Source organism: Sceloporus occidentalis, unplaced genomic scaffold (genome assembly GCF_023333645.1).
Source record: "Sceloporus occidentalis isolate IW3139 unplaced genomic scaffold, rSceOcc1.0.p SCAF_4, whole genome shotgun sequence".
NCBI lineage: Eukaryota > Metazoa > Chordata > Lepidosauria > Squamata > Phrynosomatidae > Sceloporus > Sceloporus occidentalis.
In genome coordinates this window covers 61,097,834-61,124,623 of record NW_028316984.1, presented here as the reverse complement: position 1 = coordinate 61,124,623, position 26,790 = coordinate 61,097,834, and the positions used below count along the sequence as shown (strand labels likewise).

Sequence of the window (26,790 nt, the reverse complement as noted above, 5' to 3'; positions counted from 1 at the left end):
AAGTGCAAGTGGCTTAAAAATACACATTAAACAAGAAACAAAGCATGTCTTTTCAAGGTCTGCCAACAATGTCTGTAGTAGCTTTTTATATATAAATATATGTGTTTTGTTCAGTGGTTCCTAGGGTATGTAAAAGGAAGAATCAAACTTACATAATCATAGTGATCCATGTGTATTTGCTTTGGCTTTAGGCTGAGGTGAGCATGATCTAGAGCCCACAGGAACACACCACTTAATTTTAAGCTTCTCAGGAGCTCCAGAGGCCTACAGTATCTCATCTTAGATGCCATTTGAGGTGATCACAAGTGATGAATTATCACTTTTTCTTGTCTCAGGACATTTGGGAAGGGATGGCCTTTTTTGAAATAGAAAGCTGCCCCAAAGAAGAACTGACAGCTCTGCAAAGGGGCTTTTGTTGCATTGCTATATTAGATGTTTTAAAAGCTGAAAAACAATATTGGGCCAAGAAATCTGAAGGCTGCACAGGTGCAGGCTGTTTGGTGTTGGTCCATGGGAAAGTCCCAAGGGCTGCAGTGAATCTCCCAAAGGATTGCCTGTAGTCCATAGGACTCCCACCCCCACTTTCTGTACATAACTGTTCACAATCACACAACAGAAACACACCCAGGCAAAACATCTATGCAGCTCCACCAGTGAGAACACGATGTACAATGTCTTTTCTCTCAGTACACACACTAGCAAGTATCATTACAGATTTTATAAATATGATTCAAAATAGGTTGAAAAAAGCCAATGAGGGCCTCAGATACTGTATAAATGTTAAAAGTGTGCTTCTTAAGCAGATTTAGGTTAAGAAATGTAAGGTCCCAGTATAGCTGCTGTGGCTTCTTTTCAGTAAAGTACCATTCCCTGGATTTGTGGACATTGGCGTGCGTTTCCATCACAACTGGCATTTTTACTTGAGGCAACAACAAGGGGGAAAAGTGTGTTTGGAAACACTGCCTCAAAAGAGACTATGCTAAGACCCCTTCGGGCATTAGCCAACCTAAACCATTCTATTGACAAATACAAACAAAAATCCACCAGTGATACTTTTATTGGTCAACCAAAATGCACAATACACTTATTGTGCATTTCAGTTGGCCAATAAAGGTATCACTGATGGATTTTTGTTTGTATTTGTTAAATGGCCAACACAGCTACCCCTGAATCAATTTTATTAACAAGAATGAAATTCAGCCACACCCCCAGGGGAGCTAGACATGCTGCTTTTAATCTCTTGTGTGGCTTTTTAATCAATAGCAAGCATGGGAATAGGTGGAGGAGTGAACAGAATAGATACCCTAGCATAGCACAATGAGGCTCAAAGTGACAGGATACTACTAATTTTGAAATAAATTGCAGCTGCCAATCCAATGGCATGTGTATATGAAATGGAAGTGGGCACTGTTCTGCTGATTTGCCTCAGAGAGAAAAAATATCTTGGCTTGGGCAAGCATAACAGCTTCTGATCAAGAACAAGATTATGCCAAAGTCAAAGAGCTGCAGCCACCCTCCCTTCCTCATGCCACAATTGACTGGTTTAGATCTTATTTGTCAGGCAGATCTTTTGCAGTGGTCACAGGTGGTCAGACTTCATCCTCTGTTCCTTTATCTGTTGGAGTTCCCCAGGGCTCTGTTCTGGGGCCCCTTCTGTTTTCTCTCTACACACTGTCCTTAGGTAAACTCATCAGCTCTTTTGGTTTTTCCTACCATCTGTATGCTGATGACACCCAGTTGTATCTTTCCACCCCTGACCTTTCTCCAAGGCTTGAACAGCAAGTTTCGTCTTGCCTCACAGCTGTCTCGCAGTGGATGCGCCATCGGCGTTTGAAGCTCAACTTGTCCAAGACGGAGCTTCTTGTCTTTCCTCCTAAGTCCACCCTTCAACACTCCTTTTCTGTCTCTGTGGACAACATTTCTATACAACCAGTCCAGCAAGCCTGCAGTCCTGGTTTTATCTTTAATTTTTCTCTGTCATGTATCCCTCAGATCCAGACCACAGCCAAGGCTTGTAGATTCTTTTTATACAATATTGCCAAAATCCGACCATATCTCTCCGCCTCTACTGCCAAGATCCTGGTCCATGCCCTAGTGGTCTCACGACTTGATTACTGTAACATCCTCCTGGCTGGGCTTCCTCTTTCTCACCTCCGTCCTTTAATTTCTGTCCAGCATTCAGCTGTACGCATTATCACATCTGCCCACCGCTCTGACCACATCTCTCCTGTGTTGGCATCCCTTCACTGGCTCCCCCTCCCTTTCCGTATTCAGTACAAGCTCCTGCTGTCGACGTTTAAAGTCCTCCATGGGCTGGCCCCTCCTTACTTATCAGACCTTATTTCTCCTCACCTTCCCACTAGGGCCCTCCATTCTGGTAGTCAAGGTCTGCTGTCCCAGCCCAGGATTTCCTCTGCCCCATCTCAGATTTGCCCCTTTTCACTCGCTGCCCCTCACTCCTGGAACCTTCTTCCCCTGCAAGCAAGAGCCATCACTTCTTTAACCAGCTTCAAAACGGAGTTGAAGACCATCCTGTTCAGGGCAGCGTTTCCAGGCATTGCATAATTGTCACTTGCTATTTGATGTTCTTTTGTTGTCTGTTTTATTGAATCATTTCCTGTATTGTTATGTATTTTATATGTATTATCCTACTAGAGAGGCCCCTTCCCCACCACCACTCCCTTCTCCTTTTGTGTCGTGTCTTTTTAGATTGTAAGCCTGAGGGCAGGGAACCGTCCAATTAAAAAGATTGTATGTACAACGCTGTGTAAATTTACAGCGCTTTATAAATAAAGGTTAATAATAATAATAATAATAATAATAATAATAATAAAGTTTAGGCTTCATATGTCTACTTTATTTTTATTTTTAATTGCAACAAAGGTTGTGGAATTCTCTTCCACAGAAATCAAGGCTGGTTTCTTCTCCGCTTTTCTTCTGGTAGCAAATTAAATGCTTTTTTTTTAATTGCAACAAATATCCGGTCATTAGTTGATAGTGTAGAAAGGTCTTTTGGTTACTGGCATGTCTAGGAGTGATCATATTACATATTTATTAAACTCATTCTTCTGGCTGCCATTTACTTTCCAGGCAAAGCACAAAATATTGGGTTGTTACCTTTAAAGCCCTACATGGTTTCAGTTGAGGAATCGCCTCTCCCATATAATCCATGCTGTACAATCAACACCGCTGGAGGACATTTTCATTAGTCAGCCAGTGGGATGTGAGAGCCAGCCTGGTGTAGTGGTTTGAAGAGACTCCATAGTATTCTGAACTAAGTGGAAATATAGCTAATAAAACTCTGGATTTTTCTTCACCCTGTGTGGCAGGTAGCTCCTCTCTCCCCTGTGCCCACAGAGGTCACAGATGCTTCAAAAGACAGATCTTGAGTTCAAGATATATTAACACTACATATACATATACGTTTAACAGGGGTTTGGCCCATTACATCAACCTGTGACATATTCCTCTCACTCTTTGTCCTCTACAAGTAATGTCTGTTTTGTGCTACTGGTTTGTCAGAGTTATTTTACCAACGTAGAACATGAACATATCTCTTATTCTAATGTGTAACCCATGCTGCTATTTAAGCCATTATTAAGAATCATGTGTGAAGAAGTACACTGTAAAGCCAGACCTGAGTTTTTTCAACAAAGGGTGAATTAGCTGCCATTCCTGCCCTTTCCACAGTCATAAAAAGTCAGTACAGACTCAGAGGAATGCCTTCCCTCAGGAGAGTACAGCACTACGGTCTATCATCGGGGACTGGAGGACCAGTTCTAAATCTTGCAGCCATTATGAATGAAGGCTACAGGAAACACCAGCAAAATGGAAGGAAAGAACTGTAAGAGTTGTCCCAAGGACCCCAGACTCCCTGTTCATAAATTCCATTGTATTGTTAAGTGCAATCTCTTAGTTGCTGAATTTTGTTTTATTTAATATAATCTATGGCCTGTTACAGACTGCCAAAATAAAGTTGCTTCGGGTCTCTTTGGAGGTATGCCATTTAAATGATGCATGCATCCCTAAGAATCCGGAAGCTGCACCAAAGCTGCACTCGAGTGCTTAGGAATGGAGTGTGGCTTTGGTGCGACCTCCAGACTCTTAGGACCCATGCATCATTTAAATAGCATACCTCCAAAGAGACCCGAAGCAGCTTTATTTTGGCAGTCTGTAACAGGCCCAAGAGAGCAAACACATACACACACAAAATAAGGAAAACAATCAAATATTAGGAATTATTTGTTGCTACTGGTTTGGGTGGTAGGGGTTAATGCATTCAAGAATGGGAGGAGCACTGTCTCACTTTGACTGAATATCCCTAAATATTGGGAAATAGTGGGTTATACAGGCACAGACAGGTATGGACAGTGCCTCTGCCCATGATCCACATTCATAATGATATTGCTTGACTTCAGTGTTGTTCCATTAGGGGCCTGTAACTGAAAAGAATAAGCTCCCTTTCCCCCCCATAACAAAATAACTAGCTGCACTAGGGTAGCACAACCCCAGAAAAAGGTACAAATTAGATCAAGACTGAGAAACGAACAACACAGAAGTCATGCAATACATTTATAGTCATTTCTTTTTATTTTGAAATGTTCAAATACAGGCTGAAATTCTGCATCAGAGGGATATAGAGTATATGTTTAAATTTTACCTTTTCAGATTATTGGAAGCCTCCTTGAAACCCATTTTGGGGAAAAGATGGGATATAAATCCCATAACTAACTAACTACAATGTTATGCAAATAGAACTATGCATTCCACTCCATCCAGGACTCATCTTTTAGCTACGGCAGCCCCCATTCCACAACCATTTAGTGGCCAGTGGAGGTAAGGGGACATCAGAGAAGCATCTGTCTATGTTTCTGGAGGAGCAGGGTGGTCTTGGCTATTGTCCTCTGGGGGACCATTGTAACCTCTGACTACAAGAACATAACTAACAAATTCTCTAATGACACTTGCTCTTCAATGGCTACTAAATGGCTATTGCATAGGGGCTGCAGCAGCTAAAAGGTGACTCCTGAATGGACTTTGGTGGTTGCACAAATCTGGTAGAGACCTCTGCAAAAACCACAGAAAAAAAGACTTAGCATGACATAACTTGGTCTTATACCACAGCAAGTCACTAAGAGGATGCCACCCACAGTGAGCGGTTTTAAGTGATACTTTCAACATCTGTTCCCTTTTTTGTTCTTTCAATGAGCTCAAGTTGCCTATATTCTCCTCCTTCTCCCCAGTTTATCAACAGCCTTGTGAGAAAGATGAGGCTGAAGGGGAGTGACTGGCCTTTTAAGGTAGAAAATTGAAAGCTAAATGCAACTTTGTTATGAAGTTTTCCTGAGAACAATAGGCAAAAAATAATAGTTCCCTTGCAGCTGAATACCTATTCTAAATCTGGAGCTTAACATAAGAGGCTATATTTGGCCAAACACTGCTGAAGGGGGCAGGAATAAGAACTATTGCTGATTGAATATCAATGCTTTTCACACGTTTTATTTTCTTTTGTTTGCATCTAAGATGCACTTACAGTGGGACACAAAAGAACCAGGAGCAATAAGAACTTCAAACTTCAGGAACACTATGCAGCACCATTCAAAAGGTTAAAAGAATCATTGGTTCATCGGATATTTTTACCTGTCATTCATCAGAGAGGACTTTTATCATAAACAACACTTCTGAATTGTTAGACTTGAGCTCTTAGTTTGCACAGGCCAGGAGCAAACATTTAAAAAAAACAAAACCCTGAGGGGGAAAAATCCAGATTATTTAACTTCAACATGAGGTAAAAGTAGCCATCACTACTCACATGTATTCTCTGTGTGCAGAATGTATGGCAGCTGCATTGCTGTAGCGCCAAAGGACAATCACTGATGACAACACATCCAAAGTGGCATCAAACTGGAAAGATACAAAAGCTATTAATTCAAACTATGCTTAAATCAATATCCTGCTAATTGTACTACCAGACTGCAGACTAATTGCGTATAAATCTTTTGAATTAAAGCAGGGATCAGCACTAGTTAAAATGATCTGATCCTTTTTGTTGTAAAAAAAAAAAAAACCCTACAGAACTCGCTGTTTCAATCAAAGAATTATGATTTTGGTTGCATCTGCACTGCAGAAATAATGCAGTTTGACACAGCTTTAACTGCCATGGCTCAGTGATATGGTATCCTGGGAATTATTGTTTGTAGTGGCACCAAAGCTCTCTGACAGAGAAGGCTAAATATCTCACAAAACTACAATTGCCAGAATTCAATAACATTGAGCCACAGTAATTAAAGCATTGCCAAAATGCTTTATTTCTGCAGTGCAGTTGCAACCTTAGTATCCTTCTCCATACCAACAACATGATCCCATGTTTGCTACTATATTAATCTATTTTTAAAAGAATCAAAGAGTTCCATAAAAATGAAATCTACAAGAAGAAATCAAGAAATCAGAAGAAAATAATACTTTATGAAATGTAAATCTCTTGACACTATGTCAATTCACATGGGGCATTTTATCAGGATAAAAGACCTTTTTGGATACATGACAGTGGCAAGTGTTGCCAATTTACCCTGGTATGATGAAATGACAAAGAGTCTTTTGTTCATTGTTATGAAACTGCCTCTAACACCCTCCAGTTAACCAATAAAACATTATTAAAGAGTGCATACATACCACACAATTATAGCACAATTATACCATTTTACCTGCCACAGTTCCTACTATACAGAATTCCATCATTTATAATTTTATGGGTTACTTAGAATTCTGTGCCAAAGAATTTGTGTGCTGTAGTTCAACTGATGTAGTTAAGTACCTCAGAAAACTAGATATCCCAGAATTCCACAGGGCAGAAGCATGGTTAACTTACACCATAATGATATAATTATGTGGTGTGGATATACTTCGAAACAAAACAACAAAAATCTTGTGGAATCTTTAAGGCCTGTTACAGACTGCCAAAATAAAACTGCTTCGAGTCTCTTTGGAGGTATGCTATTTAAATGATGCATAGGTCCTAAGAGTCCGGAGTTCGCGCCAAAGCCACACTCCATTCCTAAGCACTGGAGTGCAGCTTTGGTGCAGCTTCTGGATTCTTAGGATGCATGCATCATTTAAACAGCATACCTCCAAAGAGACCCGAAGCAGCTTTATTTTGGCAGTCTGTAACAGGCCTAAGACAGACAGAATTGTCATAATGTGAGCTTTTGTGGATTACACAACATAGACAGGGTGCATACAGTATACACCTGAAGCTCTAAAATAATACTCCATTTATCTGAGGAAGCTGATTGTGATCCACTAATAAATGTTATAGGCTTAAAGGTGCTACAAGATGATCTGATATATTTATACAGATATGGTACTGTATGTATGTGGGCAGGGATCATGTCTATGGAAAGCTGATATTCATCTTCACTCATCTGAAATGGGCCTTAAGCATTTGCCTTTTGTAAGAAGAGACAGACTAGATCAGAAGAACACATATGTTGCAGTTGTCTGCTTTACCCTTGCAAGCAGGTAAGAAAGTTATTGTGTCTGTTTCCAGAAACTGGTATTCAGCAGTTTACTGATTCTACACAAAACTTCTGTTAGTTCATCTGGCTAACAAATTGTTGATCGAAGCTGGGGGGGGGGGGGGGGGTAAATTTGGACTACCACTCCCCAAATAGCTAACACCCCTGAGGACAGGATCAAAATTCAAAATGACCTGAATAAACTAAAAAGTTGGGCCACAGCTAACAAAATGAACTTCAACAGGGAGAAATGTAAGGTACTGCACTTAGGGCAGAAAAATTAAATGCACAGATATAGGATGGGTGACACCTGGCTGAATGAAACTAAATGTGAAAGGGATCTGGGAGTCCAAGTAGACTGCAAATTGAACATGAGTAAACAGTGCGATACGGCAGCTAAAAAGGCCAATGCAATTTTAGGCTGCATCAATAAAAGTATAGTGTCTAGATCAAGGGAAGTAATAGTGCCACTGTATTCTGCTTTGGTCAGGCCCCACCTGGAATATTATGTCCAGTTCTGGGCACCACAATTTAAAAAGGATGTTGAAAAACTGGACCGTGTCCAAAGGAGGGCAACTAAAATGGTGAAAGGTCTGGAAACCATGTCCTATGAGGAATGATTTAAGGATCTGGGGATGTTTAGCCTGGAGAAAAGAAGACTAAGAGGTGATATGATAGCCCTGTTTAAATATTTAAAGGGATGTCATATTGAGGAGGAAGCTAACTTGTTTTCTGCTGCTCCAGAGACTAGGACACGGAGCAATGGATGCAACCTCCAGGAAAAGAGATTCCACCTCAACATTAGGAAGAACTTCCTGACAGTAAGGGCTGTTCGACAGTGGAACACACTCCCTCGGAGTGCAGTGGAATCTCCCTCCTTGTAGGTCTTTAAGCAGAGGCTGGATGGCCATCTGTCGGGGATGCTTTGACTGAGAGTTCCTGGGCAATACAGTCATCCCTCCATATTTGCGGCTTTGATATTTGCGGATTTAATTATTCATGGATTTCATTAATATGTTCTCTCTAGGACTGTCTAGGTCCTCCAGTGCAACTTTGTGGTCAACTTTAACTAACAGTTGCACTGAAAGACCATTTGTAGCTACTCCAGTGCCATTCTATGGTCAGTGTATGTTGGACATTGACCACAGAGTTGCACTGGAGTACCTAGAGATTCCTAGAGAGGTGTCCTCTCAGGTAAAAACAGTGTTTTTGTTATCTGCGGTTTTTCCATATTCACGGGGGTCTGGTTCCCCTAACCCTAGCGAATATGGAGGGACAACTGTACATGAAAAAGTGGAGCAAGTGGTGGGCTGGTCCCTGACAAGTTTTCAGAAAGAAAGAAAAAAGTGTAACCAATGGGCACAAATGTGATACTCTCACATGGAGGGGGGGTTGCCAGCTCCCCACATCAGAGAACTGTGATACACCGAAGTAATGGATGTAAAGTATATCAACACCATACTAATCTACTTTTGAATGGTAGCATTAGAGCTCCGAAGCATAAAATCCCAAGTACTTGAGCAAACTACAAATTTGAGGATTCAATGGTTTAGAGCCATGGTAGTTAGCATAGATATTTTCCACATTTCTACAACTTGAGTCAGATATGAGTCAAGGTAGTCAGAACTCGGCTAAAAGAACTTCTGGACAGGTTTCCACCTTAACTGTCAAGGCTCCATCCAGCTATGTATGAAATCTTATACCTTGTATTCTGGTATGGGTATGTAGAAATAGAGATGCAAAATTTCAAGAAATGTTGAAACCATAAAGGGAATTTTTTTTGGCTTGTTTCTTTGTTTATTCAGGAAAAAAGGAAAATTCTTTGAATTTTTTTTTAAATCCAACATTTGTGCACTTTACAGATAAAAAGTTAATGTATTACTTTAGGTACATGAAATGCAATATTTATAACTTGGCTTTGAATAAAAACATCACATGTGTATATTAAAGGTACAGTTTATTAAAAAATAATTAATAATTTAATTTAATTTACTTTTCAACAGTGGAATAGATTCCCTTACAGCGGATTGGCTTTAATTCTTGAGGGTCTTTAAGCAGAGGTGTGATGGGAATATTTCATGAGTGTTTTAACTGTGTGTTCCTGCATGGCAGGGGTTGGACTAAATTGCCCTTGTAAGTCCCTTCCAACTCTTAAGATTCTTTAATTAAGATCCTGAAGTACAATGAACACCTACATTATAAAGAGTCTCTTTGCTTTTGCCAATTTATGAGGGGACGTAAAGGGGGGGGTGAGTGAAAATTGAATAAGCAACCAACATTATAAAATGAAGCACATTATTTTGTTTGCTCTAGTCTTACACAGGGCCAAGCAGGTAAAGAAAGTAATCAAGACCAGGAATTATAATGGCGTGAGATACTCCACATAGTTTTATATAAACATCTACCTGTTGCACAGGTTTTAGAAATAATATCAGGGACTGTTAATATATCTTTACTCTGTCTTATGCTAAATATTTTATTCCTCATTCTAAAAAAAATTGCATAATCTATTTTTTCTGGAAAAAATGCTTAAGGGCAAAAAAAGAGAAAGTAATGGGGATCCCCCCCCCCAATTTTTTCCAGATTGTTCTGGGCCTTCACATCCCTACATAGAGGTTTTTGCTAGAGAACGCCATTCCACTCACTCCCACTGAACTAGACATTAGCACTCTCTAGCAGAGAATTTCTTTACCAAACCAATAAAAATGTTCCCAAACTGCTATAACCTTATAATGTACATATACTGAAAGTTGGAGAAGTGCTAGTTTCATGTCCAATCTCTTTTGTTTTAAGACATTAAAGAGATGATAGAAATATAGAATGCAAGAGATCAATACTGTAATTTCATGTACTATTTCTCTATTGAATCAAAATTCTTTCATTTTGAACTGGTAGTCCTTGTGACATCTACAGTGGAATAAGAAAGTGATCTAGTCCAGGAGAGTCTACAATATACACTTCAGTTGGGTGATTACTTACAGCAAATCCAAATGATGAAGCACTGTACCTCATTACGGAGACAGCTAAAAGAAAAGAGATGTTTTAAAAAATCTTTCTGTGTATTCAAGTAAGAAATGCAATATGAAGAAACTAACCAACGAAATCACAGTGTATTCATTAGCAGTAATACTACACTGAACTTTTGTAGCCATAAGAAGAACAGACTGTCACTTATAGGAGATGTACAGGAAAACATTTCCCCCCAAGAAATGTGTATAAAACAGGAGCTAACCACATGTGTGCGTAACAGTGCCACAATGCTTCTTAACAAAACAAAAACAGTAAGCCACTTCAAATTAATTCACAACAGAATGGAAACAGAGGATGGATGCCAAGCTTAATTCATCCTCCCTCCATGTCCTTCACCTATGTTCTTCTCCCTCACTGCTTAAATACCTTGGTTCCTAGAGCAAGTTAGTCATCTTTTTTTCAAAACCCACATATTGCAATTTAAAATACTTAACAAAAATACAAAGCACTTTAAATTAACAAAAACAATAAACTCAAAATAGTGAGAAAAAAACTAAAAGCCTTAAGGCAATATTTAACAATCATTTAAAGCAGTAAAGGGTTTCTTAAAAAGCCATTGAGAGATCCAGCAGAAATTTGACATTCACTTCCTATCAGCTACCACTGCAACGCACACAATTTCTCTCTAAGCTGCCTCTGAATTCATATTAAAGTGGATCCAGAACACTAGTTTTATCCAGGAAAGGTTGCAACTGGTTAGTGGATATGCATTTCATCAACTTAACCTACGAAAAGCAAGATTTGAGTCTGATCAGAAATGCATTGAGCTAATTACTAATTCCAGTTAGAGAAGATTGGTTGAATCAGTAGAATGTACACAAGTGCTGACTTACAAAGTTCCCATTGATTCACTGGGTCTATTCTAGTTGTGATCAGGAAGTGAATTTAGGCCAATAACATTTAGGTTTTTTAGGTGATAAAAAACCTTATTTGGGAACAATAAATATCAGTTAAGATAAATGTTTTGCTATTCTGAAGTGGTTTAAAGAAAAAAGAGAGAATAACAACAAGATGGGGAACACAATCTCTTTTTTCTGAAATGAAGATGCAGCCTGAGGAATAAGAATACTGTGAAGAGTTGCTGAGTCCAGCAAGATCCAGGCATTTCTCCTGTGCAACCGATAGAGGCAATACCCAATTATCAGCTTCTCCACATTCTATGGAAAATGGGAGTCACTTTAAGGAATCCGTATTTCTCTTCTTTCAAAGATACTGACATGCTTTGATAATGTGCTCATATATTATGTAGTGGAAGTGAACTAAGCTACACCCAGCTAACAAGGGGTTAATTTATCAGTTACAATGCCAGAGGGATCTGAAATTTGGAACCTCTCAGTCAGAGAGAGGTGGGGAGAGAGAATAAGAGGCTCTAAGACAGACATAAGCACCATGGGAAGCTAAAGCCTCTGACATCAGGACAGGCTTCTCTTCAAGTTCAATGGAATATTTATCAATATTTTATCTCAAAAATAACTGTGCATAGGACTGCAAATTGCAGTCTTAACATTTTTCTCTTGACAGCTGTCTGCAGAAAGAGTAAACAATTGAAAACTAAAAATAGAGGCAACAAAGAAGATTCAATCTGTCACTGTCTCTAATGATGAAAATTGTACAGAATCTATTTCAAAGGTTTTCCAAAACTTAATTCAAATGTTACTTATATACTCTGATCCACACAGAGAGCAGGTTGTTACAGAAAAAAAATTGTCCAATAAATTCCCATGTACAAACAAACAAACAAATCTCTTAGAGAATTTTTTTTTAAAAAAAAAACCCACCCTGCTCCTTGACCAAGCTCATCAGCAGCATGACATTTAGCAACCTTTAGTACAACTGTATTGTACAACTGTATTGGATTAGATTTCCCCTTTCATGCATGAATATTCCAGTTAGTCTTGTATTGAAACTAGATAGTTATGAAAGCTGCATGAGTCCCACCCCAAATTTCTCCCTTTCTTTGTAACATCTGCTAACACAAATGTAGAACATGATAGCCTAAATCCAATGTTATGCTAACACGCATCTGTTGGTGTGATGGGACTTTCTCCCTGCGGTCCTCTGCACCACCTGAAAATCTGCTGTAGAGCATTTCCCACCCTCTGGAACAGGGTTTGAGGTCTTGGAGTAATACAAGAAAGAAATCATCCAGTAGCAGTTCTGTTAGTGGAAAATAAACACTGCATCCTCTTGAACCAGAGTTAAATCAGTCATGACACAGATAGGATAGGCATATACATTCTCTGTCCTAAACATCAGTTGGTCAGAATACTGGAAATGTGTGCTAAATATAAAATATCCACCATTTTTTATTTGTTAGTCTGTTTTTACTCTCATTTGTCAAGAGGCAACAGTAATTTGTTTCATGTTCTTACCAATTAGATATCAACCAACTAGTTCCATGCTCAAGACATTTATATCACCTCATATTTATTCAACCGCACAATTTATCAGATGTGTATACCTGGCAATGCAATATTGCACATCACAAGAAAGAGAGTATGGTGTTTAACGGCATAAAAACAAAGATATTATTTTAAAACATGTACCTATATAAAACTGTTTTAAAAGGTATAGCATTCATTGCCCGGGTTGCATCCATGTACATTTCTCTTGACAGATTTTTTTTGTATTGCATAAAGTCAATACAGTTTTTATAAATATTTTAAAAGATCCATTCCACATTCATACACAGAGCACTCTGAAACTAGATGGATTGATCTTTTCTTTCTAATTCCACCCTTCATTCTCTCACCAGCATTTTTAAAAAGGAGATGTTCTCATCTCACAAATGAATTAACCAGTACAATTTGGTTGTATCTTGAACAAACTAGCTACATAAAGAACTCAAGAAGTGTTTGTCTTTTGGTACCACAGACAGCAACAGCAGTACGAAGTATAGGCAGATATACAATAGCAGCAATACAGAAACCTAGAGGGAAAGCTAGTTCAGATGATCATGACCCCAGAGCATCCTTTCAGATTTATCTCAGTTATCAAAGGCTCAAGAAAGGTGAAGCTGCAAATGCAGCAAAACAATAGATGTAACATGACCATATCCAGCACAGCAGATGTCACAGAATGTCTTTGTCAGTAATACATAGCACACCTTTTGTTAGTAACATACAACACGGATGGTATGGCACAGAACATAACAGTTCTACATTTCTGTGTGATGTATGGTAACTGTGCTATTTTTTTAAAAAAGTATACTTTTACTTATATTGTATGACCAGCAACATGTGACCTGTAACACCCTTATTCAAATTCTCCTGTTCTCGGCTTTTTTTCACAAGGTTGCGCTCTTCTCAGAACAGATTTTATTTATTCATAGATTTTCATCGCATTTCCTTTTAATGACTGAGGTGGCATAAAAAAATAACTAAAAATAAAGAAAAATCTGTGTCACAACAAATGTGCACTGCAAGAAATTAAATATCAATGTGGTGGTATTGTGTGCCTTCAAGTCATTTCTGACTTATGTCAGAGGCAAACCTATCATGGGGTTTTCTTGGTAAGTTTTTTCAAGGGGGTTGACATTGCCTTCCTCTGAAGCTGAGAGAGTGTGACATGCTCAAGGTCATCCAGTGGGTTTCATGGCCAAGTGGAATTGAATCTTGGTCTCCAGAGTCCTATCCAACACTGAAACCACTGTGCCATGCTGGCTCTCTATAGATAATCACAATTTAGGCCACAATTCACTAACACAGTTACAAATATGTAGCCACCTTCATTTGGTAGCCAGATCGACCCTCCTGACCTTCACTTGCCAGGCAGCTGCTGCTTCAAGCAACAGGGGCCCATTCTCCCATTGATCAGGAAGAACCTGACTGATGTTTCCTCCCTCTCCCATGAGCATCTCTCTGGTGTGACAGCCAGAAGCAGGATTCCTGTTGCAATTCCCCCTCACACCAGAGCTCACTTGTGTACAGGAAGGGGGAACATCAGTCAGCTGCTTCCTGATCAACATGAGAACAGACTCCCATTGACTGCAGTGGCTGCTGCCCAGGAAGCAAAGATTAGACTACAGTAGTCCCTCCATATTCACAAGGGTTAGGGGAATGAGACCCCCGAGAATATGAAAAACTAGCAAATAACTCCACCCCCCACTCAGAAGCCAGTTAAAGAGAGGGGTGGGGGAAGAGGAGCAGAGACCCACACTACTTTTTCCTCACCCTCCCATCCCTTTAACTGGCTCTCTGCCCCTTTCCCAGCCCAATCGCTTCGTTCCTCAGGAGGCAATCAGGCAGGGAAAGGGAGGAGGAGCCTCCATCCCCCCAATTCCATTTACCAGCCAGATCGCTACCTGGGCTGCTCAGGAAGCGATCCGGCTGAGAAGGAGTCCTGAGAGAGATGGAGGCTCCTCCTCTGTTTGCCAGCCCCATTGCACCCTGGACAGCCCAGGGAGCAATGGGGCAGGCAAAGGGACTTGGGGGAAGGAGCCACCTTCTCTGTTTGCCAGCCCCATCACCCCCTGGGCAGCCCAGGGAGCGATGGGGCAGGGAATGGATCCTGGAGGGATGGAAGTGCCTCCTCCTTTTTCTGGCCAGCCAGAAAAAACTCAAGGTTGGCTCCTAAGCTTTTTCTCCTGAAGGGAAAAACCTAAGGGGGAGGGAGAAAGAATGCCTGGGCTAGTGGCCTTAACCTAGTGAATAATCAAAACTATGAGTGTCAAGGCCATGAATACGGAGGACCGACTGTACTTTCACAGACCCTAAGTATTCACAAAACTTGAAAACATGTACACATCAGCAATATAAACCAGTCATGAATGTGTAAAATTCTAGATTATACATTCATAACTGCCTTGGTGAATTCTGACCTTGAATCTTCTAAAGTAAAAGTTATATATCAGTTTGTGGCCTCTAGAGCATAAAGATAATCTACATATTTTAATTAGCAGATGTACCCAGGAAATCAATTAAATATAATACACTTTTTCCAAAAAGCTGAGGGAAAGGTCCATTGTTACAGATCTTCAAAGCACTCTGGACCCAAATCTGACCCCAAAAGGCTGGCTTTCACTGCCCTTTAGTGTTCACATATTTTCACAAAGTTAACACAGATTAACTGGCTATTGTGGTTGCCATTCATGACCATGAAATGCTATTCATCCAATTAACCACTGTTCTCCAAGTAGGGCGACAATTGGTGATGGTTACAATTGGTAACAATGGCTAATGGAGCGCATCAAGAAATTCCAAAAGAAAATCAGCATGTGCTTTATAGGCTATATAGCAAAGCCTTTGACTACACAGATCATGAAAGGAAATCCCTTAAAGAGATGGGAGTGCCAACACATCCAATAATCCAGATGAGGAATCTGTACTCAGGACAAGACACTACTGTCAGAACAGAACATAGAGAAACAGAATGGTTCCCAGTTGGCAAAGGGATCAGACAAGGCTATATCTTTTTACTCTTTCAATTTGTATGCAGAACATATTACATGAAAAGCAGACTTGAACACAGAGGAGGAGGAGTGAAAATAGGAGGAAGAAAAATCAACAATCTATGGTATGCAGACAATTCAATACCAGCAGAAAACATCACAGTCCTAGAGCAACTACTAAGAAAGATCAAGGGAGAAAGTGCAGAGGCAGGCTTATTGTTGAACATAAAGAAAACAAAGAATAATTACCATGGATAGTTTACACAAATTCAACCTAGACAATGAGGCAATAGAAACAGTGAAAGAGTTATTATTTATACCTAGGTTAAACATTGATCAGAGTGGGAACTACAGTGAAGAAATCATAAGAAGACTAATAATGGGGAGGGCAGCTATGAAAGAACTAGAAAAGATCCTAAAATGTAAATACAACTGAGCACTAAACTAAGAATCATACAAGCCATTGTATTCCCTATTACCATGCATGAATGCAAGAGCCGGACAGTTAAAAAAGTGGATAAGAAGGAAATCAGTTCATTTAAATGTGGAAAAGATTGCTGAGGATACCAAACAAATGGGTGCTAGAACACATCAAACCAGAAATTTCTCTGGGAGCTAAGGCTGTCATACTTTGGCCACATCACGAGAAGGCACGACTCACTGGAGAAAACAATAATGCTAGGAAAGGTGGAGGGAAGCAGCAAGGAAGGCTGCATTCCAGATGGGTAGACTCCATAACAACTTGGCCAAATACTTACAGAAACTAGAGAAATTCAGGGGAGAAGGCCAATCATTACAGTTTATACAGGCTATAAATGAGGCTGTCATATGATGCAGGTGGCTATGCTTTTTGCCTGCTCTATAAAACAAGGGTAGTAAGTACCCCCACCGCATCTTTAAACAGAGGCTGGGTTTACAGTATTCTGGCTGTCTGCATAGCACAATTAAATGAATTAATGTAATTATTTGAGTATTCTTTATTTTTATCCAAACTACTGGATAAACAGAAAGTTGTGACAAACAGTATTGTATCTAATTGGTGTTTAATACATATTGGGAAATTTTGCACATCTAACCGATTTGTAACTGCATGATTTATAAATTTGACCTTAAATTTACCCTTTGCTCAGACATAAAAGAAAATCTGCTCAAAATGGTGGTATTTAACCCCACAGAGACTATCCAAAATATATGAAAATATCAAAGGGAAATGTTGCAAATGTGAAATGCAAGTGGGGACATTCTATCATATGTGGTGGACGTGACCAAAGGTGAATAAATTCTGGAAAGATGTACACAAATGTATACAAGAAATACATTTCCCATTAACACCAGAATTATATCTTTTAAACATGGTGAAAAAATAAAGAAATAAGGAAAAAGCTGAAACCAATATTATACTTAATAACATCTGCCAGAATAGTATTAGCTAAGCAATGGAGAGGAAAAGAGATGCCATGTATCGACGACTGGCTGAGAAAAGCATTAGATATTATAGAAATGGATAAAATAACACTCTCAATGAGAGAAGAGAATATGGATGAAAACTGTATGTGGGAATCTTTACTATAATATTGTAAAAAAGATGGACAATATAAATAACTCATAAAGAAGCGAAAAGATTAAATTAATACATAGTTTTAGCAACTATCTAGAAAAAAAATTGGAAGATGTGAGATAAAGAAATGAGAAAACAGATTTGAGAAATAATGTATCTAGGCTGTAAGTAAGCTATAGCAACAACAGTAAGGGAAAAAATTGGGGAGGGGAAGGGAAGAGATTCATGAGATTTATATGGAAGAGGATGTTACTGAAATCTGTGTCTCTCTTTTTAAAAAAATATGTAAATATATATTAATAAAGGTTATAAAAAAAGTAACTGCATGATTTATGCATGCACTTGATGCAAACACATAATCCAATCAATAGCCAATTGTTACCATTAACCCTTAAATGCATACATGACTATGGGCCCAAACAGATGGGTCAAATGAAGTGGTTTCCGGCCACTTTGGAGGCATGCTGTTTAAATGACACATGCCTCCAAAGTAGCCAGAAGCCACATCCCAGTCCTTAAGACTTTAACAAAAAGGAACCAGGATAGTCTGACCCCTAGCGGTGCCGGTCAGCCCCTGCGTCCATGGCCCACCTTGGGACAATGGGGTTCCTCCCCACTCCCAGCCAGAGCTGATTCGGGTTACTCTTTCATGCCCATTTGTTACACCCCTTCATGCTCAAGCTTCATAGTGTTATTCTGCAGCAAAAAGAACATGTATTGTAAAGATTGTTGGATTTTACTAACTATCATCAATAGCAATTAACATTTATAGCACATCGCTACGTAATTATCATAGTGAGCAAATAGTGTCCTTATGCTTACAGCAATATGCCTTACCTCAGCAGATTTTTTAAATCAGATTTTTAGTCAGCCTTCGTTTGCATATTTCAGTCTATGTGCAGGACACATAGGAAAACAGCAAGCATAATAAACTCAGCTTAAACCTTTTGCTTGCTCCAACTAGTATATCCACTGAATCAATTAGACTGGGTTCCTTTCATTCAATGGGTCTCATCTAGTTGGGATTAGCCATTGGATATAGGCCTTTAGGCCTACACCCTCTTTTCAGAGTTCTCTCTCCATAGCTGACAAACCAAAATTGACATTTTTAAAAGAGTACTGTTTGTTGTTAAGACAGAAAGCAGTTTCTTCCTTCATTTCTAAGAGGAAACCCAGGAGTTTCCATCATATACGGTATCTATCACAGAATCGTAGAGTTGGAAGAGACCACAAGGGCCATCCAGTCCAACCCCCTGTCATGCAGGAACTCATAATCAAAGCACCCCCAACAGTTGACCGTCCAGCCTCTGTTTAAAGACCTTTAAAGAAGGAGACTCCACCACACTCTGAGGGAGTGTGTCCCACTATTGAACAGCTCTTATTGTCAGGAAGTTTGTCCTAATGTTGAAGTGGAGTCTCTTTTCCTGTAGCTTGCATCCATTGTGCCAGGTCCTATTCTATGGAGCAGCAAGATTGCTCCATCCTCAATATGACACCCCTCAAAAACTTAAACAGGGCTATCATATCACCTCTTAACCATCTCTTCTCCTGGCTAAACATCCCCAGCTCCCTATGTCTCTTTTCATAGGGCATGGTTTCCAGACCCTTCACCATTTTGACCACCCTCCTTTGGACACGCTCCAGCTTATCAACATCCTTTTTGACAACAATGTTACAGACAGCTTGCAATCACTGAATGCCTCATGCAAAACAGGGAATGCAGCTACTTTGCTATGGTGGGTTGAATCAGCTTGCTCAAAGCTTCAGAGCATTTGAAAGAAACAAAACAATTCAAAGGAAATTATTCCCATAGCTTGATTTATCAAGTTTAAATATGTGAAGTTCAACAAAATACAGTGGGCCCTTGCTTTACATGGGGGATCTGTTCTGCACCCCCCCCCCCGCGTAAAGCAAAAAAAGTGTATACTTGAGCCCCATTATATCCAATGAGGCTCGTGCTCACTGTGTGGCCGTGCGAGCCATTCATGAGCCCCATTGGATATAATGGGGATCGTGCCCGCCGCGCAGCAATGTGTGCACACCGAGCATTCGCCCACTTCCCAGGCGGCTTCAGCGTATGCTGAAAGCTGCCTATATGGAGCATGCGTATGGTGCGGGCTCACTGTACAATATTAGAGTTTGGCGCCCAAATTAGGACTGAACTGATTGGATGAAAGAAGCTCCCACTATGGTCTGTTTCCCAGTTGTTCAAAATGAACCTAATTGTCTTGTGCAGGGGGTTTTCTGCAAGGCAACAAAACTAAGCTCTCGAGAAAGGCTAATGCTGTTCTTCCCTTGTTTGACTCTCCACATCCTCCCATACTTTGTTTTCTGGGGCTGAAACGATTTGTGTTTAAAAAATTTGTGACCATCATCATAGATTTACTGAATATACTCATGTATAAGTCTAGAAATGAAGGTTAAAAAGTGACCCAAAAAACCTAAGTCGACTTATCCACGGCTCAATGTAAGTACTGTACCTTAACTCATCTATCTATCTATCCATCCATCCATCCATCCAATCAACCAACCCCTGGTGAAAGGCAAGAGTTTAATCTGCCCTGGAAGTACTGACCCCCTCTACTGTCTCATCCATCCATCCTTTAGTATGAATACAAATAGTTATGCCTGCTGGAATTTTGTAAGTTCTTTGGCATTGTGAAGTTGAAGACTTTCATGGCTGGCATCCACAGTTTTTTGTGGGGTTTTGGGGTTATGTGGCCATGTTCTAGAAGAGTTTATTCTTGACGTTTCACCAGCAACTGTGGCTGGCATCTTCAGAGAATGCTGATCTGGAAGAGAGTGGTTAAATGTATATACAGTGTGATCCTGGGTAAGGAGGAGTGATTCTCATGTTAATCTGTGTATTGTTCTGTTGTTGATGCTTCTGTCCAAGCATACTCCTCAGGGTAGGAGTATATGCAAAAGAGGATTAGTGTCTGCTAATTGGTGATCATTGTCTCCTGGGAAAGCCCCTGACCCTGAATGGTTTCTCATTTGCTGAGCTCTGGTTTTGGTGTTCTTCAGGACTGGTAGTCAAACTTTATTTAGTTTAAGGGTTCTTCTTTCCTGTTGAAATTGTCCAAGTGTTCGTGGATTTCAATGGCTTCCCTGTACTTTCTGATCTGATAGTTGTTAGCATGGTCCAAAATTTCAGTGTTTTTAAACAGCATTTTGTGCCCAGGGTGGTTTGTGACATGTTCTGCTACTGCTGATTTTTCTGGCTGACCCAGTCTGCAGTGTCTCTCGTGTTCCTTGATTCTTGTTTGCACACTGCGTTTGGTGGTCCCTATGTAGACATGGTATGCGGTAAACTCCTGCAGCTATGAGAGACTCTCTCCTGTCCTTCACTGAGCATAGCATTTACTGGATTTTCTTGGTCGGTTTGTAAACCATTTGTAGGTTGTGTTTCTTTACCACTTTGCCTATTCTGTCTGTGACTCCATTGATTATTTCCTATGGGGCTCAAGCATAGGTGGATTTTCCCTTATGCGGGGGGATCCGGAACGAATCCCCTGCATAAGGAGAGGGCCCACTGTAAATATAATTTACATATAATATAAATAATAAGACAAGGTGACTAAACTGAGGCCATCATACTTTGGCCACATCATGAGAAGTCATGCTTCACTAGAAAAGACAATAATGCTACTAAAGGTGGAGGGTGGTAGAAAGAGGGTAAGAAAGAGAGTATATATACTTACTCTCTGTGTGTGTGTGTGTGTGTGTGTGTACAGGGCAAAGTTGAGACTAGCAAGATCTGTGGTGGATTTCCCTACCATCCCTACTCATAATATGATTGGAGGCTATGAGTCCCAGTCCTCCCCCAACATTACCCAGGGGTGCTCCCATCATTATTAGGCATGATGAATTGGTTTGTTCCAGACAGCAAATGCTGGTTTCCATTGCATTGTCAAGTTCAATTTGCATTTAATTCAGTTTATGTTTTATCACAAGGGGACGAGTGGGAAAATGACAGATTTTTCTCCCTCAAGCATCTAAATGTGTAGGGCTGCTTCTTCATTAAACAGAGAACTTGAACGTACTAACAGAAGGCTTTTCAAATATAGGCCCTGTCATTCATCAGATAAGGAGGTTCCTCCTTGCCTCCTTATTCAAGATTACCTGGGAAACACCTTTGAAAAAGAAGATACATGAGCACCCAAGCTTGTGTATATAAATCTGTCAACTGAGGTAACATTTCAAGAATTTGATGAACTGGACAGAAGTCATGAAAACTTATGCCATAATATGCCATGCGTTAGTCTTTGAAGTCCCACAACCTGATAAAAGGGCCAGCAAATCATTACACATATTAGCATATATATTGGTATTCTCAAAACAAGACACCCAGTTTTAACATCCTACTATTTCTTCTACTTTATTGTTTGCAATATGAGATGGCATAAATAAAGTAACATACTGAGAATAATTCAAGTGATGCCTTGAAGTTCATTTAAGTGTCAGCATCTCTGGACTTGACGAATGAGTATACTACTGCATAATGTTTCCTATGTTGTGATTTTAGTTTGTTTGCTTAGCTACAATGTTTGACACTGAAGGCATAGAAAAATATATATCACATGGTATTTTACTTTTTAGCCAGCATTGGATCTAATGCTGGGTGAAAGGATTCTGCTTTAAAATAATTGTGTTAGTAACTATGGAAAAGCATTCTGATGGTATATTTTTAAAAAATCAAGGGTGCCTCCTTTATTAATTCCCAATGTGCCATATTTGCAACGTCCCTTTCTCAGTAGTTAAAAGACTGAATCTGCTCAGCCTGCCATCCAAGTGAGACATTGGTCCAGAGTCCCTCAGTGACGTAATACTGCAGGCTCCAATGATCTCTTCTGGTTCCTGCCCGAAAAGGACAAGATGGAAAGAGCGAGATGATATTGAGAAGCTTTTTCTCTATCAACAGAGGTTTTACATTCAAATTATAGGTTTAACTGTCTTTCAGGTATATTGATCACTTTGACTGTGAGTGTGCTGCTAGTTACAGCTGATACTTTCTTGTGCTGAAGTTTCTGTTCAGCTCAAGCAAGGCATTGTGAGCCTGTTAAATTCCATGCAAAGGAGAGGTCAATTTTTGCAGCAAACCCAGAATACCGCAGTGCTAACTGCAGGTCATGTGTATACACTGTTCTCTCACAGGGTTTCTACTGATCTAGTATTCAGTTAACCCTTGATATAACTTATGGCTGAATAGGTCTTTCAAGAGGAAAGAGAAAATGTGTGTGTTTGTGCATTTTAAAAAAGGACCAGCTCTAATTTAGCAGCAGCATATCAAACTTACACTTACTAGATTCTGGTTCATTACAAACATTTTCTCTTTTACAAATCATAAGAAATGTTGGTTGTTGTTGTGAAACCTTTAATTTCAACATATATTTGGGTAGCTTTAAAATCAAGACTGGTAAAATGATGCTTCCATTATGTCAAGAGAACAAGTGAAAGATAGACTGCAGTTAAATCTCCTATACAATCAACATAGCCAGCAAAGATAGGAATTGGGACAAGCAAAGCAAGGGTGCAATTTTTTCTAGAGAAAACTGAATTTAGATAATAATGATAATTATTATTATTATTATTATTATTATTTATTTATTTATTTATTTTTATCCCACCCCTCTGAGCATTGCAATTGGGGTGGCTTACAGCATTAAGCAATAAAGGAGCCCTGGTGGTGCAGTAGTTAAATGCCTGTACTGCAGAAAACAAGGCCCAGAGTGTGCCCAGCAACATGGGTAGGTCCCAATACCACTTGGCACAGCCCCATGGCTATGATGACAGACATGAAGTCCTAAGCCAGTCCTGCCAAGTCAGATTTGGACATTAAAGTCTCCAGCACTACAAGCTGGGAAGACTTTCTAGAACACCAGCCCCAAGACTACCCCAACTACCTCAGGAAACCCTTCTGCCACCTGTATCAATTACACAGGAGTACAGGTTTCATTACAGATCTTATTCTTTCATACTGTCCTGATTCACCAAACGCAGGCAGGCTGGGAAGGAACCATCAACTGATCATGCAAAAAGAGGTAGTAAATTACCAGCAGCTAGAAAGCATCCTTGCCTGTGGGAGTCCGTCAGGAGAAAGGTGTTCCTCAAGCAGTCCAAGTAGAGGGAGGCAGCAAGAATCAAGGTCAACACAGTCCAAGGGTCAAAGAAGTCAAGAAGCCCAAGGTATGAAATGCAAGAGATTGGAAACAGGCATTAGGGACAGGAATGCTGACCAGGAAACAGATGAGATGTTTCCAGCACTAGCCTCAGGCAGACTCAGATCTTAAATGGCCTGACAACCAGCTAGTCCTAATCAGAGCTCCCCTGTTGCTGCTTGGCCCGCAGCCTGGCTGAGTGTCTTTGTTGTAACCTTTAATTCCTCCTCCTTATTGTGCACTTATGGCCCCAGCTGTGTTCTCTGCCTCATCAGTAGATGAGTCTTGCCTTTGTCCTGCTGGCTGAGGCTGGACTTCCACAGGATGTGCTAGGTGATGCTATTCAGCAGGGAAAGCTGGCCACAGGGAGAACGACAGGCTCTGACTTGCCTGGGTCTCTTCTTCAGCCTCCTTGTCAGAGCCTTCCTCTAGGCCCCAGACCTGCAGATCTAGGCCCATGCCACATATGAATATCTTTTCCATGCATGATTAAATTGTGTGGGAATATTGTTGGTATGATTTGAACAAGGAAATAAATATTAGAATGGAAAAAAATGAACTATTGATACCCAGGAATACTTATATTTGCATATTAAAAGACAATGTGCAGGTTTGAAGACCCAACCTTATCATTATACTGTGCTTGAGATGTCTCTGAGAGGATGATGGTATCTCGTTTTTCCAAAGCTATCATTTCCTAGCTGTAGCTCTAGCAAGAACGGTGGCAGCAGTAACAACACACTTCTGAATTTTGCTAAGAAAAGCTCAGTTGCACAACAGAGCCTATTAATGAACAATTCAACAGAGTTGTATTGCAGCTCTGGGAAAGTATACAACTGCAATAGATAAAAGCAGAATAAACTTAACAGCTCATCTGGGTATGCACATTGCATCTATAATAATTGTCAAAATCAAGGGAAGAAACAAGGAAATTGACAAAGAAATCGTGTTTCTGCCCATGTAACATATCTACCATGATGGCTGATTAAAGTGTTTAGATTTGCCCTGTATGATTTCATTTCATTTTTTTTCTTTTGAACGGGGGGAGGTGTCCTTTGTTAAAAGGAGCAAAATCCAACCTGTACATTCACATATGAGTGTAGGCTCTGATGGCAATTCCCAAATGCAGGTCACTAAGGAGGTAAATCAATTTACACTCATCACACACTGGGTAGTGGAAGGCAGTGTGCTGCAAACAAGTCCCAGTCTACATTTCAACACAACACTACTCCCCGCAACCCTCCAAACAAACCAGACACACACACACACACCACAGGACATCAGAGAACTCAAAGAAGACCCATAGTACTTTGGTGTTGTGTTGATTTATCTATTTGTTTATAAAATGGTCTCCATTAAAACCCAGCTTTATGTGTAGAAGATTTTTTTAAAACAGGATTAAAATTCCTTTGATGATAAATGATGAACCAGGAGTGCAACATAAACAAATACTGTACTACAGAAACACATCTGGTTTGTAATCCAGTGCATGATTGGTCACTTCTGGTTTAATATGTAGTCCAATCTACAGTAGCTAGGCTTAGTGTGAGCATATGCTTTGGATACAAAGCTTGGCCATTGCCCTCTCAAAATTGCCCACCTCATCTAAAAAAAATTGAGACCTGGCTACAACAAAATGTTGCCGTATGGGATGATCCTATTCCAGTAAGTCAGTCAGTCATCAACGATGCTCTTGTCCATGATGTATTATTCCATTTCCTGCACCATATGTTTTTCTATAACCCCAGTAAGGTCAGCCATCATTCTACCATTCTTCAGTACAGTCTTGGAATAATGCATCCCTTCCCCCTACTTGGATACTTTCCCCCCCTAAAGACTTTTGTTCTTCGGCAGATCATGTCATTTTTTTCAGTTTGCTGATACCCCGCTGCTCCATTTAGCTACATAAGCAATGGCACACTCAAACTGAAGCAGAGAGACTCAATGAAGTACATACCAAGCATTAGTTCTGACACCCTTTGAAAGTGTTAAGTAATAATAACAGAATAATATAGGGAAGAGATGATGTCTTAAGGTTATTTAACCCAATGTAAAGGTATAGAAAAGGTGTTGTCATGTCACAATTACACTTCATTTTCAACAGGTACCATAGCACCAGTTCTATACATGTGGAAGGACAGCAGAACTTTTCATCATCTGCTTGGAGTGGGAATGGGTTTGTACAGTATTGTACTGCACCAGGCTTTTCAAGGCAATCCTTTGGTAAAATCATTGAAGATATGATTTTTTTTTAAAGGAAGTTAAAAGTGGGCATTATTAAGAGACATGAGGAGACACAGAAGATGCCAATATATCACCAATTAGATAGGAAAGAGGTACACCTCTGTAGGAAAGGAGTTTCACAGTCTGGGAATCACCATGGCAAAAATACCGACTCTGACAGCCACCAACTAACCTCGAACACAATGCACATGGATAAGGGTCTTTGGAGTAGGGCTGTTTGTAAAAGAATTCAGTAAGATTTCTGTGAGCAGAGCTGACAAAACAAGCATAGCCTACCTTGAGCAGGCTTCAGCCTGATTCTACTGGCAACAGCCCAGCGATGACAGTGAAGAGAAGGGACCGTGGCAGCACAGTATCTCTTCTGTCCAAGCATATTCTGTTGCTTAGCATCTCTTGCCTCGCTGTCCTATATGGCAAGGAAGCTTCTTAATACCATTATATTTAATTGCACTATGAGTTTGCACAATTATTAAGCCCAGTTTAAGGTATCTGGGTTGCCACGAAATGGTTATAAAAACAAGGGCTCCTTTGTGCACATGTTCTAGGAGTGATGACAAAGAAATTAAAACCATAAAAACCAGCTGAAACCCACACTGGATACATCACGGACCATCATCAATTTCACACAGCGGAAACTTTCAAATGAGAAAACATCCATCCTGGCCAAAGGAGGCAACTTTGCAGTAATCACCACGAGAATCCCTGTTGAAGACATCATTGCCCAGGTTGAATCTGCCCTTCACCATCTCCCAGAGGAGGAAGCAGAAGAGATAAGAGGGGAAACAGCAAGAATTCTGCACAAGGCAAAACCACCTCCCAGCAACATAACCAAAAAAGAAAGAAGACCTCAATTTGGATCCAGAAATCATCATTCTCCCAGCAGACAAAGGCAAC

At 40.1% G+C, this 26,790-nt stretch overlaps 1 protein-coding gene across 1 annotated transcript in view; it reads right to left on the bottom strand.

Annotated features, from left to right (window-relative positions):
* TMEM163 (transmembrane protein 163) overlaps nucleotides 1–26,790 on the bottom strand; it is a 106,762-nt gene that overhangs the window by 40,279 nt on the left and 39,693 nt on the right. The window contains exons 3-4 of the mRNA XM_089520138.1: nucleotides 10,494–10,537; nucleotides 5,813–5,904 (exon numbers count right to left, since the gene is read on the bottom strand). Of these exons, the coding sequence (XP_089376264.1) occupies nucleotides 5,813–5,904; nucleotides 10,494–10,537 (136 nt within the window). The remainder of the gene's footprint in view (nucleotides 1–5,812; nucleotides 5,905–10,493; nucleotides 10,538–26,790) is intronic.